Source organism: Marmota marmota, unplaced genomic scaffold, assembly GCF_001458135.2.
Source record: "Marmota marmota marmota unplaced genomic scaffold, marMar, whole genome shotgun sequence".
Classification (NCBI taxonomy): domain Eukaryota; kingdom Metazoa; phylum Chordata; class Mammalia; order Rodentia; family Sciuridae; genus Marmota; species Marmota marmota.
In genome coordinates, this window is record NW_025999982.1 from 13,376,532 (window position 1) to 13,394,497 (window position 17,966).

General features: G+C 43.0%; 1 protein-coding gene across 5 annotated transcripts in view; it reads right to left on the reverse strand.

Annotated features, from left to right (window-relative positions):
- Rcan2 (regulator of calcineurin 2) overlaps positions 1-17,966 on the reverse strand; it is a 242,799-nt gene that overhangs the window by 6,226 nt on the left and 218,607 nt on the right. For all 5 annotated transcript variants that reach the window (XM_048805417.1, XM_048805416.1, XM_048805419.1 and 2 more), the window contains 2 exons: positions 16,862-17,035; positions 13,956-14,127 (listed from right to left, as the gene is read on the reverse strand). In XM_048805417.1, coding sequence (XP_048661374.1) covers positions 13,956-14,127; positions 16,862-17,035 — 346 coding nt within the window. The remainder of the gene's footprint in view (positions 1-13,955; positions 14,128-16,861; positions 17,036-17,966) is intronic.

Below are 17,966 nucleotides of genomic sequence, written 5' to 3' on the forward strand. Positions count from 1 at the left end.
TCCTCTGTTGGCAAATATTAGTCTTCCCACTAATAATACACACAACAAAGTTGACTTTTGATTATACCTTTTGTGGGCCCTGGCTTAGATAAAGAGCATTCCTTAAAGCCACCCATTGTTGCAGTGTGATTATCACATTGGAGGTGGCTTTCTTCTCTAAGTAGCTGTGGGGGATGGAAGAGGCCAGCAAGGGGGCACCTCTTTATGTGTGTGGGGGAGTGCGAGGCAACTTTCACATCAGGTGGCTATAGTCAGATTGGCTACTAGTGGAGCTATTTTACTAGGTGATCCCATTAACTCCAACCTTTCATTATTCTATTTTTAGAAAATTTCTTACTATCAAAATCCAGCAAAGCTTAACAGCTGCTGAGAGCCTGCAAACTAAAAAGAAATGGCTTTAGCCTTGCTGGATTGAATTTTTCTTTTTTTGGCCTTTTTTTTTTTTTTTCCCTTTGGGCTTCAACTAATTCCTCTACCGTGAGGACTGACGTCAACGCTGTCACCATGCAAAGGGACCAACTAAGCTTAGCTGGGGACAAGGAGTCCTTATCCACCCAGGCTGGGGACAGGTCCTATCCTAATGCAGGGAGAATGGGGCCCTGGATCAGCATCTCTTTTTAAAGGATGAGAGGATTCATCTATCCTGCGCTCACTCCTCCATCTGTTTTCAAACTATCCTTTACCCTGTGCAGAGAAAGGAGGCCAGAACCTGTCATAAAAATGCATTGATCAGGGTTTTCTATCTACCCCCATGAAATAAACACCCAAACAAAATCCTTTAGCACCTGGCCAAAAGTTAAACTCTCATGGAGGTATTTGGAACTTCCTGAGGCTTGGCCACGGTTCAAAACATATGCCCAAATTCTGTTTCCTTTTTTTTTTTTTTTGAGTGGGTGGGGCAGGTTGGTGACAACATTCCAATTCCTACACATCTGGAGGAGGAAACATGGGTGCCCACAGGCTGCTTCCTGTCCTCAGGAGGAGGAGGGTGAAGTCTCTGTAGTTCTGTCAGTCACAGGGAAGTGTGATGAGGCTGCCAGTCCAAGTGCCACAGGAAACCTCCATCACACTGTGACCTTTGGCTCATGGGCCATGATGGGCTCCTTCTTGGATGCTAACATCATCAGTGTGCTGATGCAGTTTGTACAAATCAATATAATTCAGGTGTGTTAGAGTAGGGGGATGATACAGAGCCATATGTGTGTGTACTAAAGCAGGGTTGAGACTGATTGTTCAGATTCTTAGGAAACTTTTGTGATGGAAAGAAGATCATGTGGTCCACTAGGAAATAGATAGGATCCCTGCGCTCGAGGCTTCCAAAACACAGCAAAGTCCAACAGGTGCAACGAGCTTTACCCCTTAGCATTTGCTGCTGGTCTGGGAAGACTCTTCCCCAGTCCTCCCTCTAGGAGGAGCTTATTCCAGGCTGCCTTCATATCTGCACCCCAATTTTCCTGACATCTCCATGTAAGTTTCCTCTTCCTCTCCAAATTCACATATCTAAAGTAGAATTATTCATTTGCCTCATGGACACACATTTCCTTCCAGGCTCTCACATTACTCATGGAGGCTGTCTTTTTTCCAGCCTTTTAGGTGCAGATCCTTGGAGTCAGTTATTGAATTTTCTTTCTCCTCATCCACTTGCCGTTACTCAGTCACTAAGTCTCTGAATGCTGCTTTGAAGCATTTCTGTGTGTGCTCCCCCACTCACCCACCTTGTGCTGACCCTGCCCATGACTTGCCTCCTGCCATTTAGTAGGGGGATCCCTGTCGCTTTCCTCCCCATAGAATCTAATCTCTCCAGCCAGAATCAACATCCTAAAACTAAATTTGGAGACACCACCTTCCACATACTAGTAGTGGGACTCTGAGAAAGCTATATGTTTTTTGTACCTCAGTTTCCCTCATCAAGGCAATGACAATGCTCACATCACCGGGAGACTAGGAAATAAAGAAATATGGATCAACTAGTTTACCAAGTCCTCCCATGATGCATGGTGTAATTATTCAGGGTGATATTAGTTTGATCAATGCTGCCCTCCCCCACCCCGCAAAGAATTTCATTTCCAATACGATGAACTAATCACACAAGGGTTAAAGAATCAAGCAGCCAAATGATTGTAAAGATCTTTCACTCACCAGAATCTGCTGTGAAGTACAGGAAGAGGTGAATGATATGTTGAATCCCAAGGTTCAAGTGAATAGCCAGGTACCCTGTAATCTAATTCCCCAAATGGATCTCTCCTTTCTCCCCAGTCCCTGTGTCCCCTTCTCTGACTTGTCCTTGGGAAATTTCTCTCCATTTTCCTCTTTTCCTACCCGTTTACATACCTCTGTTCCATGAAATGGAAAGCCATAAGTTCCTGTTCTAAGAAAACTTCTGATTTTCTTTCCCCAGGTTGGTCCGAGCCACGTATTTATAATGCTTAATGATATCCCTTTTTGTATTATTCATTAGTTATTTCATCTAGTGATGTTTTATATTCCAAATCACCAAAGCTGCTTTTGGGATTGCTGCAGCTCAGGGTACACACTAATGATCAATAAATGATAGATTTGTGAAGGACATCAGACAGTTATTGTATAATGTCCAGTATGTACTCATGCATGAATTTTCCTCCTGTGGTTTATCTTGTGTAAATGTTTAGCATTTCAACTAAGCTGAAAACTAATGCAGGTATCTACCCTATTTATTAGGACTCTGTTGGTGCTGGGCCATAGTAGGAGTTGTAGAAACTTGGCATGTTCCTTGAACACAGCTGTTTAGGGAATACTTCCTAAATGCCAGGCACAGGTCTAAGTCTCCAAGTGCTTCCCCTAAACAGGTGTCTAATGATGACATTAGCTCTGTGGAGTGGGTTTCAGCATGTCCAGTTATGCTAAGGAAACTGAGCTCCCTGCAGAGCCAGAATTCAGACTGACTTGATTTCGCCAACCACATTAACCATCCCCTCTGGTTCTGCCTCTCATTATTCTCACTGTTTCATATTCTGCAGGAAACTCTGCCGGAAAGGAGCCTCGTTTTAACTTTTACTTCTAATACATTTTCATGGCAACATATTTTCAGTGTATATTTGTTCTCAAGCTAGACTATTTATTTCTCCTGAACTTTGCCTCATTTTTTTTTTGAACTTTGCTAGTTATTCTAGGCAAGGTCTCTTTGACAATGAATCTCCTATAAATTATAGCTGGGTACAGTGGTGTATGCCTGTAATCCCAGTGACTTGGGAGGCTGAGGCAGAAGGATTGCAAGTTTGAGGCCAGCCTCAGCACATTAGTGAGGCCCTAAGCAACGTAGCAAGACCCTGTCTTCTATAAACTAAGTTAATCTCCTATGGAAACTGTGGACTTGGGAAAATTTCCTGTTTCCCTCCTGTTTAATTTCATCATCTCGCATAAGGAAGTTGAATTCTCAATAGGGATGTTACATGTTGTAGCACATCATGCTTTCCAAAGATGATATAATATTTCTCCTCCCATATACTCTCCTAGGACCTTGCCAATTCTCCATCCAGGAGTGTTCCCTCCATTCCCTCTTTGAAAACTTGGACAGGCTTTTATGATGGCCTTGATAGAATATGGCAGAAGGAACCAATATGACTTCTGGGTTATAAAAATGCCAGACACTTCTGCCATACTCTTTCAGGATGCCCACTCTTGAAACCCCACCTCCATGTTGTAAGGAAGTCAAATCAGCCTGTGGAGAGGAAGCAGGGCCCAAGCCACAGCCAGCCATCAGAATGAACCCTCCTGAAGCTGATTTGCTAGTCTCCAGGTGTGCTGTCCCAACAACACTGCGTGGCACAGAGATGAGACATTACTGAGCCTTGACCAAGTAGAGTTGTGAGCATAATAAATGATGGTTGCTCTTTTAGGCCCTACAGTTTGGGAGTAGTTTGTTATATAAAAGTGGGCCTGGGTCACACAAATTCTGTTCAAGAGCTAGGGGAGCTACTAGAGTTGAGTTGAAGTTATCGCCTGTAGAGTCTTCCCTTTTCCCCTGCTGGGGCCCTGTGTCCTAGTGGATACTTGACTAGGTCCAGTGGTTCTTTCATGTGGAGGACATCTTGGACCTCTTGCTCTATCTCTATGGCCCCTCTTCTATTCCTCCCCAGTGGAAGAGGAACAATACTAAGGTGATTTGGGGGAAAAGAACTGGAAATGCTTGGCTCACCCTCTCCCACCTTTCACTTTGAGTGCTCTCTTCCTCTGAGAAGCCTGTGCTCTGCTCTGGGCTCTGTGCTGAGCTTGGCAGGAGAGTCCCTGCCCAGTGCTGGGCAGCCTGATGCTTTCTAGCTCCATGCTGGTGGAGTGCACCTGTGTGGTGCAGGATGTCCATTTCTTAACTTTAACTTGTCATCCAAAACCAAGCTGGCAATTAACAACAGCAACAGCTACTCATCTGTCTTCTGAACCAAATAGGGTTCAAACATCAGTGTCAATGATCAGTCTACACTGAATTTTAAAACAGGATAGTGGCTTATTAAAGCAAGTCCTAAGAACATTTCCAATAGAACTCCAATACAGAACCCTGTCAGGGTTGTGTGCTAAGCTTCAATTTGGATTGAGTCCTTTATAGTTGGTTGAGAATACAAATTCCAATATTAACATCACTACAGGAAAACAGTGGCTTGGCTTAAAGGGCACAGGACCTGCCTACTCTGCAAGAGGGACTAGGGAGCCCCTGTGGGTGGAATGGTGACAGTGGACTTGGTGCATGCTGGCTTTTCTGCGCATGCCCAACTGTTGGTGAATGCAGAGTTCAGTGAGCAGTGCAGGATGGTTTAGATGTGCTTTAAAGGTGTTCATATGTAGGTTTTTTTCAAGAGTTAAGCTTATGACTTGAATTCAGCAGGAAAGGAAGCTCCACGAAGCTGCAAGTCCTGGTTTGCTGCTCCCTGTCAACTGGGCAGGCAAGGGGTCCCAAACTGTCAGGTACTTGGTAGGGACTCCCCCAGGAAGTGGGACAAGACTAGGGGGGAATGTACCCTGCCTCCCTCTATCTGGGGCACCCACCAGCATTTGAACTGTCACCCCCGACCTCACTCACTTCTGCTGGGGACTGTGTTCTTCAACAGAAGGACAGAGTTAAACCAAAAAAATAGGACATTTTCCAAGCTGCACCCCCCATCCCCCAGATAGATGTGCTATTTAAAGGTGTATTTTTAAAAATGATTACCAGTTTATTATAAAGGATACAAAAGTGAAGATCCAGATGAAGAGATACATAGGATAGTCTGGAAGGAGCACTTCTATCCTGGGGAGTTGGGGTGTGCCACCCTCTTGGCATGCGGATGCATTCATGAACCCAGAAGCTCTCAGAACACCACCATTCAGGTATCATCAGCTATTGATTAACTTAATCTCTAGCTTTTCTCCTGTCCTCTATTCCCCAGGGGTGGGGAAATGGGACTGAAAGTACTAGGTTTGGATTCAAGGGGCTGTCTTTCTAGTGACCAGCCCCCATCCTGCCAAGAGTCACATTATTAGAATAAAAGATACTCCTAACTCTCAGGAAATCATGAATTTTAGGAGCTTTGTGTTAGGAATGAAGGACAAAGACCAAATATTTTAATGGTATTTTAAAGCCACCTCTTGGCAATCTTGCTTTCTTCTAGTTTTCCTAGGGGAAGCAAAAATGTGTGTGTGTGTAGATGCAATGTGCACGCACATATGGAGATCAAGTACAAAGTTGTGAGCAGGTGCTACTCCTGTGTATCCCGCCCTCTCCCCTCTTTCTGTGCACACACTGGTGCCTCCACTTTACTGGACTCTCCTTGCCTCTTGTCTCAACACCTCTTAGTCACTTTTCAACTGGTGTGCTTATAGCGTCCTTCTTAAACAAGTGCTGGTCTATCAGTGGATATTGTTGCCATCACCATGATTTAATGACTGGGTCAGGGTGAAAACTGGCACTTAGCAGGTGAGACCCAGGAATGCTAAATGTACTGCCTTGCATGCGACAATCAGCTCCAAACATCATGGCATTCATATTGCCATACACTGAACTCAGAGCCTAAGATGTGGTTTGACAGTCAACTAATAATAAATAGTTGACACAGATTGAGCATTTACTATATCCAGGGCTGGACATAGATATTTACATGGCTTGTCTCTTTTGATATATACCCTGATTTTCTGTTTGGAAAACTGAGGACAGAGAGGCTAAAAAACTTGCTGAAGTTCACACAGCCCATAAAAGATGGAGCCTAGAATCAAAAACACATCCTGAGTTTTAATCATCATCCTAAAGAGAAAAATCCTCTCTTCATGCTGGGTCATCATCCATAGCTACGAAATAGAAGAGGTGGTGTTCAAGAGCAAAGGGGCTTATTGGAAACTAAAAATCACAGGTATTTGGTAGCTGCCTATTTACAAGATTATTATGGAGAAAGCATTTCTTAGAGTGAAAAGGATTCAGGATTAAAACAAATATTCCAGAGTTTGGTCTTCTGTAAACTTGGGCTCTCTGATTCTTTGTATTTCTGTGAGTGCATATTTCCTGTTTCATTGTGGTAAGCCCTGGAGATGGGCAGCAGGCTCCAATTGATTCTCCTAGGTGTCACAGTGTAGCCAGTGTGTTGCCTCCTGGGGTCAGGTGTGAGGTGGCCATGATATGGCATGGCATGGCTTCCCCACCTCAGTAAGGGTCATATGGGTTCACTGCAGGAAAAAAGTATTATCAACATGTATGACGGGGATTCTCCTTCCTTGCTCCTCCCCAGTCCTGACCTGTATCAAAGTGGGAGATGAGAAGGATTTAGCTAGATGTTAAAAGATGGAGGGAGAGGGCGAATACTTTACATCTGTCATAAGGCGGGGAGGGGGTCTATTTCATAAAAGGAAATTTGCTTCTGGAGGTTTCTTTTTCATACAGGTTTAGGGTAACCACTTATCTTTATTCCCTCCTGAGACAGGTAGGTCCCAAAGTTCTTCATGGGGTGCTGTGATTGAGGATCTGAATTAGTAACTGAGATGAAAACTAGAAACTTTCAAGGAAGGTAAAGGGCCAGAGAGGTGGGGAGGCAGAGAGAAAGAGCCAAGCAAATAACCTCTCTGAATCTTGGAGGAAGGGGCTTTTCCACCCAGGCAAGAAGAGAGCAGCAGAGATAGGGACCACAAGCTTCTTGGGCACTCCCTGGAGACTGGAGGTTTTCCTCTCTGGGAATGGACCCTATTTTTTGTCTTGGTACTAGGGATTGAACTCAGGGGCACTTAACCACTGAGCCACATCCCCAGCCCTTTTTAATATTTTATTTGGAGATGGCGTCTCGCTGAATTGCTTAGGGCCTCACTGAGTTGCTCAGGCTGGCTTTGAACTCCTGATCCTCCTGCCTCAGCCTCCCAAACCACTGGGATTATAGGCATGCACCTCCATGAGTGGCCTTATTTTTCCTTCTTAGAATCAGAGGTGTGGTCAAGGCAGTAGCTCTAAGAACACACATACACCTAGAGTGAAGGAGAAACACCAAAAGAATCCTATTTTAAAGTACTTATTTGAGGGTGGTAAAATTTATTATTCATCTTTTCTCATTTTTTTGGCCTATGTATCTTTTCAGATTATCTACCATCTGTACATTTTACCCTGTGAAATAAGTAAAGGAAGAGCTTCATGTTGCTAGTTGGTAGTGATTAAAGATAAAAAAATTATAGAATTATGTGAGCAGAAGAAAAGCCCCTTTAAAATTTTCTATTAGAAAAAAATTCTCCCAGAGAAAATTCTTGGAAAGGAAATGGAAACTTGGGAATGTGTTCCAGGATCACAAGCCTGAGTCCTTGTGTGGAGAATGATGTGAGGAGAGGGTACTAATTGCCAAGGTGGGTGCTAACTCTTTCTCTGCCTTTCATGTCTGGTGATCAGAATATAGCAAAATTGTTGAATGGACAGAGTCTTTATATAATATTTCATCCTACACGTACCCCAAATATAGGTGCTCATCTATATTTTAAAAACTGAGTTTTCTCTACATCTGAGTCAGAGCCTAGAATAGAAAAGGTTTCTTCCTTGTAAGTTACGTTAATTAAGGAAGTGTATTTTCCATTTCGGGAAACAATGTGTACCAAGCTGAAACACCAAAATTGCTTTACTATGGCATGTTTCAATAGAGCAGAATTTAGGGGGAAAAAATCTAAATATAGCAGACGTAGGCAACTTGAAACTCCAGCGCCATTTTAAACCTTCCTCTGTAGTTAACTAAAATTGATCTCCCTAACAAGAGCTAAAAATAGTAGCAGGAAAAAACAGAGTAGACAATGACTTTTCATATCGCTGCCTGCAGGCATTTTCAGTGACAATGAACATGACCTTCCAGAGCCATCCAGACAACAGAACAAGGCTGGCATTTCATACCAGGGGCCCCCTGACTTGCCACCTGTTTGGTGGGGCATGCATCTCGATTTTGCCATTTTTTGCTAACTGGTATGGATAAGCTGTTTTGCTGGTTTTTTTTTTTTTTTTTTAAAAGAAAAACAGCATTGTACCGTTTCTGAAATTAGGGTATTATGACAATAGATATTATCAAACAAATAAAAATTTTCAATTCATTTTCCATGTCAAGGTCAGAGACCATCTTGGTTTGTCTAATTTTCTGTTAGGTGATGAGACTCTACAAATGTATTCACTAGGTTGAATAGAAACATAAAGCCCCTATTTTGATAGGATAAACTTCCCCTTAAACAGAAGAGAAGGTAGCAAATTCTGATCTGTGTGTCCCCTTGGACATTAAAGGAAAGCAAGGGCTGTGCCCCGAAATCTGAGGCACTGGGCTGGTTTGGTGGGAGGATAAAAATCAAACAAGATATAGAAGGAAAAAAAAATGTTTAAATTGTTTTGTGTTCGTAAACTCTCCTTTCCCAACAATTTTTAATTTTTTTCTGGAGAAATTAATTTTATTATTCAAGAGACCTTTCCGCCCTGGGAGGTTGAAAGTTTGAAAAAGCAGAGTACGTTTTTGCTTCTTTCCAGTGGCGGAAGAACACATTTTGACTTACCAGCTGTGCACCTTGACAATTTATTTAACCACTCTGTGCCTCACATTTTCCAACTGTATGATATTGACAATGCTTGTGACTGTGTGCTACTGTTAAGTGAGATGATATAGTAAGGTATTTAGAACAGTGCCTAACACACAGTAAGCACTACATGTTAAGTCAGCACTACATGTTAACTCATTGTTTTTTTTTATTTTACTTCCTGGGTCAAAGACAGAATATACAGTCATGGAGACAATGGTTAAGAGTGTTTGTATTCTAAGAAATTATGAGAGGCACAGTATCAAACTTGCTCTCGCTGTGGGACACAGAACCGAAAGTTCTCCAATATTCTGTGGCCCTTGTCTCCAGTTGTAACATCTTATTAATGAGTTCAAAGGATTTCCTCATGAACCACAGGGTCAGGTTTTGTCAGGGCTCTTTTGTTCTCTGCCTGGATCTTTCTAGAAATTTTTTACCTGACTTGGCCCTCTCTGAAAGAGGATCACTAGTGTCCCTTTTTAAAAGGACAGGGATGCTGATTTAGCTGTGGCTAATCTGAGCCAGGATCTGTGTCCATGCCTCCCTGGGAAGCCCCCACCAGCCAGTGGGTGCACTGACGTGACCCTGAGCCCTTCTTGCCCTAGATCCCTGCTCCGAGATGTTCCTGCTCCCCAGCCCCCCGCCCCCAGAGAATTTACTGAGCATTAATGTTAATGCTTCTAAATTAAGTATTGACTCATGAGTTTTGTCACTGTCCTGTATGAATATTGCACAGAGCTCAAGCAAAGAAATGATAATTAACAAAATATCTAAGCAACAAGTGTAGGGATTAATTTTTAAAATGGAAAGCAAACAAAATAATCGGAAGTGCTGATGTGGAAGTCTTAAAGTGTTCTCATGTTTTGAGATTTTTCTTTTTAAACAAAGACCCTGTGCAAAGAGTTCAAAGGGCCAGGAAAACCTTCCACTGACTTTCCCCGCCTCTTTAGGTTTCTGTGTCCCTTCCCAGTCACTCCGCCGCTAAGCCATCCTCCCTGGTACAGCTCCATTCCTTTGATCATCTGAGTGGCCTTCCTCTTGCTCTTATTCTAATTTGTTTCTGAGCTTCTGGGGCTGAGATAGTCATCTCTTAAAATGAAACGAGTTATCATTGTTACTGAACTGATTCTGCCAAAGGGTTAAAAATGAATTTTATGAAATCATTTTTTAAATGGAAATGCTGGAAGTCATTTCACTATTGAAAACATTAGCTCAGTGCTGCCTGACTCAGTCTGGCTAAAGCCCTAAGCCGGCAATACCTTCCTAGAGAAGACACTATCCCCAAGCAGGCCAGCGGCTCCTCAATTCATGTGTCCCTTGGTTCACTCATTCAGTACTTACTGAGCACCTACCATGTACCAGGTGCTCTCAGGTGCTAGGAAGACCAAAATGTAGGAAAGGCAGCAAGTTGAATAGTAGAAAACTACCCCAGGAGAAGTGAGACCTTGTGCAAAGACCAGGAGTACAGAGGCTCCTGGCCTTGGCACCTTGCTGGGGGGAGAGGGCAGAGATGCGGTATTCAAGATCCAGGGTAGAGCCTGTTCCTTCCTTGGTGCAGCTGAAGCAGGGCCTGCTGCAGTTGGTGTTTGTCCCCTAGAAGTTCATGGGCTGGAACACTAATTCCTCAGTGAGGCAGTGTTGGGAGGTGCTGGGGCCATGGAGAAGAGCTAGGGAGAGTCGGAGGTACACCCTTCTCGCTTGAGTTCTCTGAGGACTGGATTTGTCCCCACAAGAGCTGGTTGTTATAAGGCAAGTCCACCCCTCGTGTTCTCTCTGCCACCTTTGCTGAGCAGACACTAGTGCCATGCTCTTGGACTTCCAGCCTTCAGGACTGTGAGCTCAAACAACCTTTTTCCTTTATAAATTACTCAGTCTCTGGTGTTCTATTGGCGCAACCTCCAATATAACTTCTGTGATATTTTCAACTCAGTTATTGAATACAAATCATTTCTTTCTGTGGGGTGAGGAAGCGGAGAGAAACAGCTTCAAATTGCTGGCAAGGAATGGAGAGAAAGCCATCAGGAAAATACATCCAAGGGGTGGCTGTTTCATGGACAACAATATAAGTCATCCTTTAAAACATAAAGAGACCTTTGATTTTTGCACACAATGATGCATAGGCCTTCATGGGTGCACTTAGCAGATGCTGGGCTAGGCTTTCTGGAAGTGGTGGGAGAGAGAGCTGTCGCCTCAGGGTTACGATAAATGTTTTGCCAGTGTAAAAGCAGAACAGGCCTAAGGTCAGCCAAGGCAGCCAGTGTCCTTCAAAGAAAGCCAACTGGCCGGTGGTGAAGATCACCCTTGGGAATCAGAAGAGCCAGGATTGAAAATTAGCCAGTCGTGTCACCTGGGAAAAGCTCATTCTTCTCTCTAGCCATTTCCTGTAACATGGGGGTAATAACAGTCCCTAGCTCTGTCCTTACCACATGCAGGGCACTTCCAAAATGGTAGGTAGTTCACTGGTTGTGATAAAGGAAGGTGAAGGTTGTAAGGTAAAAGAGAGACATTTTAACCTTGTTGATCACTTATTCACAATTCTAAAAGAACTTCTCCCTTTTTATTCTAAGACCATTCCCTTTTTGCCAGGCTCTGTGAGCGTCTCTTGTGGGTGCTACTTCCCACTCCATCGGTCCCAGGTTGCACTTGTCCCTGGTGGCGCCTTCCAGACCCTGAACTGAGCTCCATCAGTCAGTGAGGGTGTCTGGCACTTGTCCTGATCTCCTCTCTGCACCAAGCTCTGTGAACGCAGACTACGAATGACTATTTTATCATATTCTTGATTTTTAAAAAAAGATGATGATGGCTTGACTTTTACTAGCTCTAAGTGAGTGGACCAGAGACCACAGGACACTGAAGGCCAGCAAGTCTGACTCCACTTGGGGCCTCCTTTAGAAGAGGGAAGGACACAGCCTTGGAAGCAGCTCTGTTGTGGACAAGTTCTCTCTCTGCCCCGGGCCTCAGTTTCTTATCCTGTAAAATGCTAAGTCAGCCAGTGACTCCTGGGTCCTCTGGCCAAGATCTTAGTGATTCTATGAGGAATGCTATTTGCTCACCTTCAAAACAACTCTACAGAGTGTTCAAATGTATTCCTGTTAATACCTGGGCACAGGTGTCAGAGTGGCAGCTTCAATGACTGTGGCACTAACTGGTCTCAGGATTTGACAAGCTTGTCTGCTTCTGAAATGTCCTGAATTGCTGCGGGAAATGGCTTCACCACAAATAAAGCACATCACAAACATGGCCTGCTTAGGAGGAGGGCTGAGGAAGCAGGCGCTTCCTGTCTGTGAACTAGACATTCAAGGAGATCACATTCCACAACATCTCCCTATTCCTTCCCTCTCCAACCCATCTTGGACACCTACTGCTTCTCCCAGTGGCTCTTCAAGGGTGAATATGATGGCCATTTCACAGGCCCCAGGAGCTCAGTGACTTGCTGGTGATTACAAAGAACTCCCTGCCCCTCAGGGGACAAATCTAAGCCTCAGAGAGAGAACTCAAGTGAGAAGGGTGTACCACCAGTAGATGAAGCAGACGTACTGGCTGTTACTCCCCATATACTCCACTCCCCACCAAGGAGCTTGCTAGTTCTCAGGCAGGGTTTGTTTATGAATCCAATGGCCTCATCTCCATCTGAGTAGCCAGCAGGGTAACCAGCTCCACCTGGTTTTCCTGGGAATTTCCTAGTTTGGGCACTGAAATCCCATACCCCAGAGTCCCCTCTAAGCCTCAGCAAACCAGGATACTTGGCCACCCCAATTTCCAGCATTGGAAACTTTATGTATACAAGAAGCACTATATGCCATTACTAAAAAAAAAAACAAAAAACAAAAAACAGATTTCCTGGGTGGTTGATTCTTGGGCCAAATGTTTTGCCAACCATACCCAGAAATACTAGTGAGAATTTAAGTATTATTCCTGAAATTTGGCATTGGCTACCAATGGTTCTTGAACTCATCTGATGTTAGAATCAGCTGGGGAGCCTTTAAAAAATACTGATGGCTGGACCTTACTTTGGATCAATTAAACTAAAAGCTCTTGGGGTGGAGGTAGAGCATTGGGATTATATTTTTTTGGAGAACCCCCAATAGATGAAGCAGACACACTGGCTGTTATTCCTCATATGCTCCACTGCATTGAAAACTGGGCTGCCAGTGGTTTCAGCCCCTCCAATTTCTACCATTTCCCCTTTTGGTATATAATATGGGAAAAATAACATGACGTATAAGGTGGTATTGTCTCCTGAAGTTGAAGATGGTATTATACTTAGGTATAAAACCTAAAGAAATATTTGGAGATGTGCATATAGAAAGATACAAAAATGTCAATGGTAGCTTTGATGGTAATAACAAAATCCTAAGGTGGTCTAGGCGTGGTAATATATTCATGTACTGGAAGAGTATGCTGCAGTGAAAACGAATGACTCAGAGCTACACATGCCAACACTGGAACCAAGTGACCCTAAGATTATTCTAAAGTTGGAGGTTTACTCTCAGTTCTTGGGGAGTTGGAGGCTTCCCTTTGGCAGGCGCATTGTCTTGTAGCAGAGTTCCTGGGTATGTACTATGACCTGCGGCAGCAATAAAACTGGGTTACCTTCTGCCAGCTGATAGGAGCCATTTTGCCTGTTCTGAGAAAACTTCCTCATGGTAGAAATCCCTGAAGAATAAGGTAGTGCTGCCAGATCTTAAGATATCTGCATTGTAACCCAGAGGTCAAGAGGACTGCAGTCATTTTTGTGCAGGTTCTGGAATTGCTTTTAAAGAGGTGCAAAGTTGGAGGCTGCGGTCCTCATTCATCATCCCTCCCGCTGTCCACACAGAGCAATAAATCCATTTAGAAGTGCAGATGTTACCGTGAACCCAGGATTTCGAGGTTGTTTGTCTTGTTTGGCGCTTCTAGGTTGCTGAGGAATGTTCATTTTTAAAAAGGGCCGCAGAGCTTACCTGGTCCTAGTTTGGCCACGGCATAGAGGAGGTCGTAGTTGAGGACCGGTGTGGCATCGCTGATGGGCTGCCAGCCCACAGGAGGCGACGAGGGAGGCGAGATGAGAAACTGCTTGGCAGGTTGTGGCGGAGCCAAGTGCAGTTTGTCTCCATCTGTCTCTGGAGTCTGGACCTTTCAAACAGAGCAGGAGGGAGACACTTTACTCACTGTGGCTTCAGATGGGCCATGTTGGTAAACTAAGATGTGGATCTTCATTTTCAGCCTGTGACGAATGAAGCAGACTATAATAACTACTAACCACACGCCCTGTGCTCAGCTATCTGATCAATCCTTAATACAGAGGATCTTTCCTCTAACTCGCATCCATGTCACCTGGAGGGCTTAGGAAAACAGGCTGCTGGGCCTCACCCAAGGCATTAATGCAGGAGGGATGGGAGGGGGCCAGAGCATTTGCATTTCTCCTAAGTTTTGAAGTTCTCAGATGGTGCTGATGCTGCTGGTTCACCCTTACAAGAAAGCTGCTAAGCCAATTGGCTTTTTGTGTGTGTGTGTGGTGGGGATTAAACTGAGCCACACCCCCAGCTCTATTTTATGTGTTATTTAGAGACAGGGTCTCCCTGAGTTGCTTAGGGTCTTGGTAAGTTCTGAGGCTGGCTTTGAACTTGTGATTCTCCTGCCTTAGCCTCCCGCCAAGGCGCTGGGATGACAGGCGTGCATCGCCGCTCCTAGCCATTCTCTATTATCTCCCTCCATTCCTGCCCTTTTTCTTATTGATGTAAAATTAACCATTTTAAAGTTAACAGTTCAGTGGCATTTAGTACATGGTCAGCGTCTTTGCGACTACCACCTCTGTCCAGTTTTAAACCCTTTCTGTCGCCCGTAACTCCGCACCCATTAAATAGTGATTGTCATTCCAGACTCTTATCAGGCCCTGGTGGCTGCTTTCTGCCTCTGTGGATTTACCTATATTTCCTATAAGTAGAATCATAGAATATTTGACCTTTTGTGTCTAGCTTCTTTCACTTAGTCTAAAATTTACAGGGTTCATCACATTGTAGAATGAACCATTATTTTTGTTTTTTTAATTTGTTCTAATTAGTTATAAATGACAGTGGAATGTATTTTGACACATCATACATAAATTATGATTTCTCATTCTTCTGGTTGTACATGATGTAGAATCACACAGGTTGTATGTCATATGTACATAAGGTAATAATATCAGATTCATTCTATTATCCTTCATACCCCTCCTCTACCTCCCTATCTAATCCAAAGTACCTCTATTCTTCCCTACCATCCCCCCTTATTGTGAATTAGCATCCACATATGAGAGAAAACATTTGGCCTTAGGATTTGGGGGATTGGCTTATTTTGCTTAGCATGATATTCTCTAGCTCCATCAATTTACAGGCAAATGCCATAATTTCATTTTTCTTTAAGGTTGAGTGATATTCCATTGTGTCTATATACCACATTTTCTTTGAAAACTTGGAGGAATGGAACCACCCTTTGACTCAGCTATCCCACCTCTTGGTCTTTACCCAAAGGACTTAAAATAATCGTACTACAGTGACACAGTCACATCAGCATTTAGAGCAGATGAACTCACAATAGATAAAGGACACCTAGGTTGGTTCCACAGTTTAACAGATGAATGGATAAAGAAAATGTGGTATGTTTTTGTTTCTTTTTATGGCTGAATAATATCACATTGTATGGGTACGCTACAATGTCTATCCATTCATTTGTTGATGGACATTTGGGTTGTGTCCACCATTTGTCTATTGTGAATGGAGTCACAGTGAGCATGCAGGTACATGTATTTGGACATGTATTGAGTTCCTCTTTTCAAAATGTAGGAGTGAAATTGGTAGCTGTTTATCATTTTAAGGAACCAAGTTTTTTGGGTACCAGGGATTGAACTCAAGGGCACTCAACCACTGAGCCACATCCCCAGCCCTATTTTGTATTTTATTTAGAGACAGGGTCTCACTGAGTTGCTTAGTGCCTTTCCATTGAACTCGTGATCCTCTGCCTCCCGAGCTGCTGGTATTACAGGTGTGTGCCACCATATTTAGCCCAAGTGAGATTTTAGTAGATGATGAAACAGGTTTGATCAAGCAACACAAGTTAGTAGCAAATGTGGGATTTGAACATGGGTCTGTAACCAAGGTCCATGTGCTTTTTACTGTGCCATTCTCTGAAGAGTCCAAATGAAAAAAAAAAAAAAAGTTTGCAGGTCACTTAAGAGGTGGATCAAGGTTATCTAAAGTGGCAGTGGGAACATTGATGGAACACTGTGGGTACTGATTTTCTGTTGCTGTGGACTTCATGAGCATTGCCAAGATCTACTCATCCTATTTTGAAATAGCTAGAATTTATTTTTGCATGAATTAAAATACAAAATTAATTTCCATATATTTGTAAACTTTTGCCATGAATAGGAATCATTAGAAAAGTTACATAGTCCACTAAAACTAAGTTTCAATTTTAACCCTGACATAAATGAGTCATGATTAAACCATTCTTATTATAACTACTAACTGGTATTTACTGTGCATTGACCAAGCTATTGAAAACACAAAAACTTATTTAATCTTCATGGCAACAGTGGGGGTATATATATATATCATAATTCTCAGTTTACAAATGAGGGAACTGAGCCCCTGAGAGGTTATATGAGCTGCCCAGGTTAGAGCCCCAGCTGGTAGCTCCTGGTACCTGCTTCTCATCCACTCAGCTGTGCCTGTCTGGGAATCATGATCTGAAACTATTTCTCAGTGAACTAATTATAGACTATAAACCAATCTTAAAGTAGAAAGAGTTCCATTTACATTTTTAAAAGGCAAAAAAAAATTTGCTAAGGCAAAAAAGGATTAATTTTGATCAAGAATAACCTTACCTGTGCAAAGTAGAGTTTTAATTTTTTCCCTCTGAACTGGGTTTCATGAAGCTCTATCCTGGCACGGGCTGCAGATTTAGGATTGCTGAAGTTTATTCGGACACGTCTGAAACTCTTGAAGAGCTGGAATGTCACGCAGTCATCGTAAGTCCGGAACAGTCCCTCAAATTTTTCCTGATTAAAAACAAACACAGAGGAAGATCCAGTGGTTCATGTGTCTTATGAGATGCCAGATCTGACAAGAACAAGTAACTGAGGAAACAGGCCATTATTACTGAAGTCAGAACACCCACAATGTATGTTTTGAGTCTATTGCCAGATGCTATTCATGTCTGTGGATTCAGTTCAAGGATTCATAATCTGGATCCAGGGGTCTGTGGAGGACTAATGAATAGGGTTCAAAGCACATGAAACATGTTGAATATTGGGCTAAATGTTGTATGCTTTCTTCTGGGAAGCAGTATCATAGCTGTCATAGATTCTCTAAGGAGTCCATTCTCTAAGATATTAGAGGTACCAAGTATGTGGTGATCGTTATTTATTCTTATCTTTGGAGCACTTTTCTTGATTAAAGATGTGGAATACCCACACCTCCCCAAAATGTTCTAGCCAGGTAGTGCTGTGATTAGTCCTAGTAAAATGTGTGCAGAAGGCAGGAAAAAGTCCTTGAATAATTTTTTCAGTGTCTTTCTCTGAAGAGGTCATGCATTCCAGATGAGGAAAATAAGATTTGTCTAAGGAACAGTTGTCAGAAATAGGATTCTCCTCATCTTGGGTCCCTGAATGTCTGTGTGGAGCAGAAATAGCTTTCTTCCTATGCCCACTCCAACCTGTAGCCAACTTTGCCTTGGCAAGAAAAAAATCCCTCTTTTGCATTAAACCACTGAGAACTGGCAATAATTTTATTCCTGCAGCATAGCCAAGTCTATCTTGATACAAAGCAATAATATAAAAATTGATTCAATGCACAATTTCAATTCAACTGAAAAAATATCTATTACATGCTCGCTTGGTACAAGGCACAGTCTTGTAGAGATGAGGATCATATTGTTCTGACCTTTAATGACCCAACAATTGAGAGCCAGACACAGACACACATAAGAGA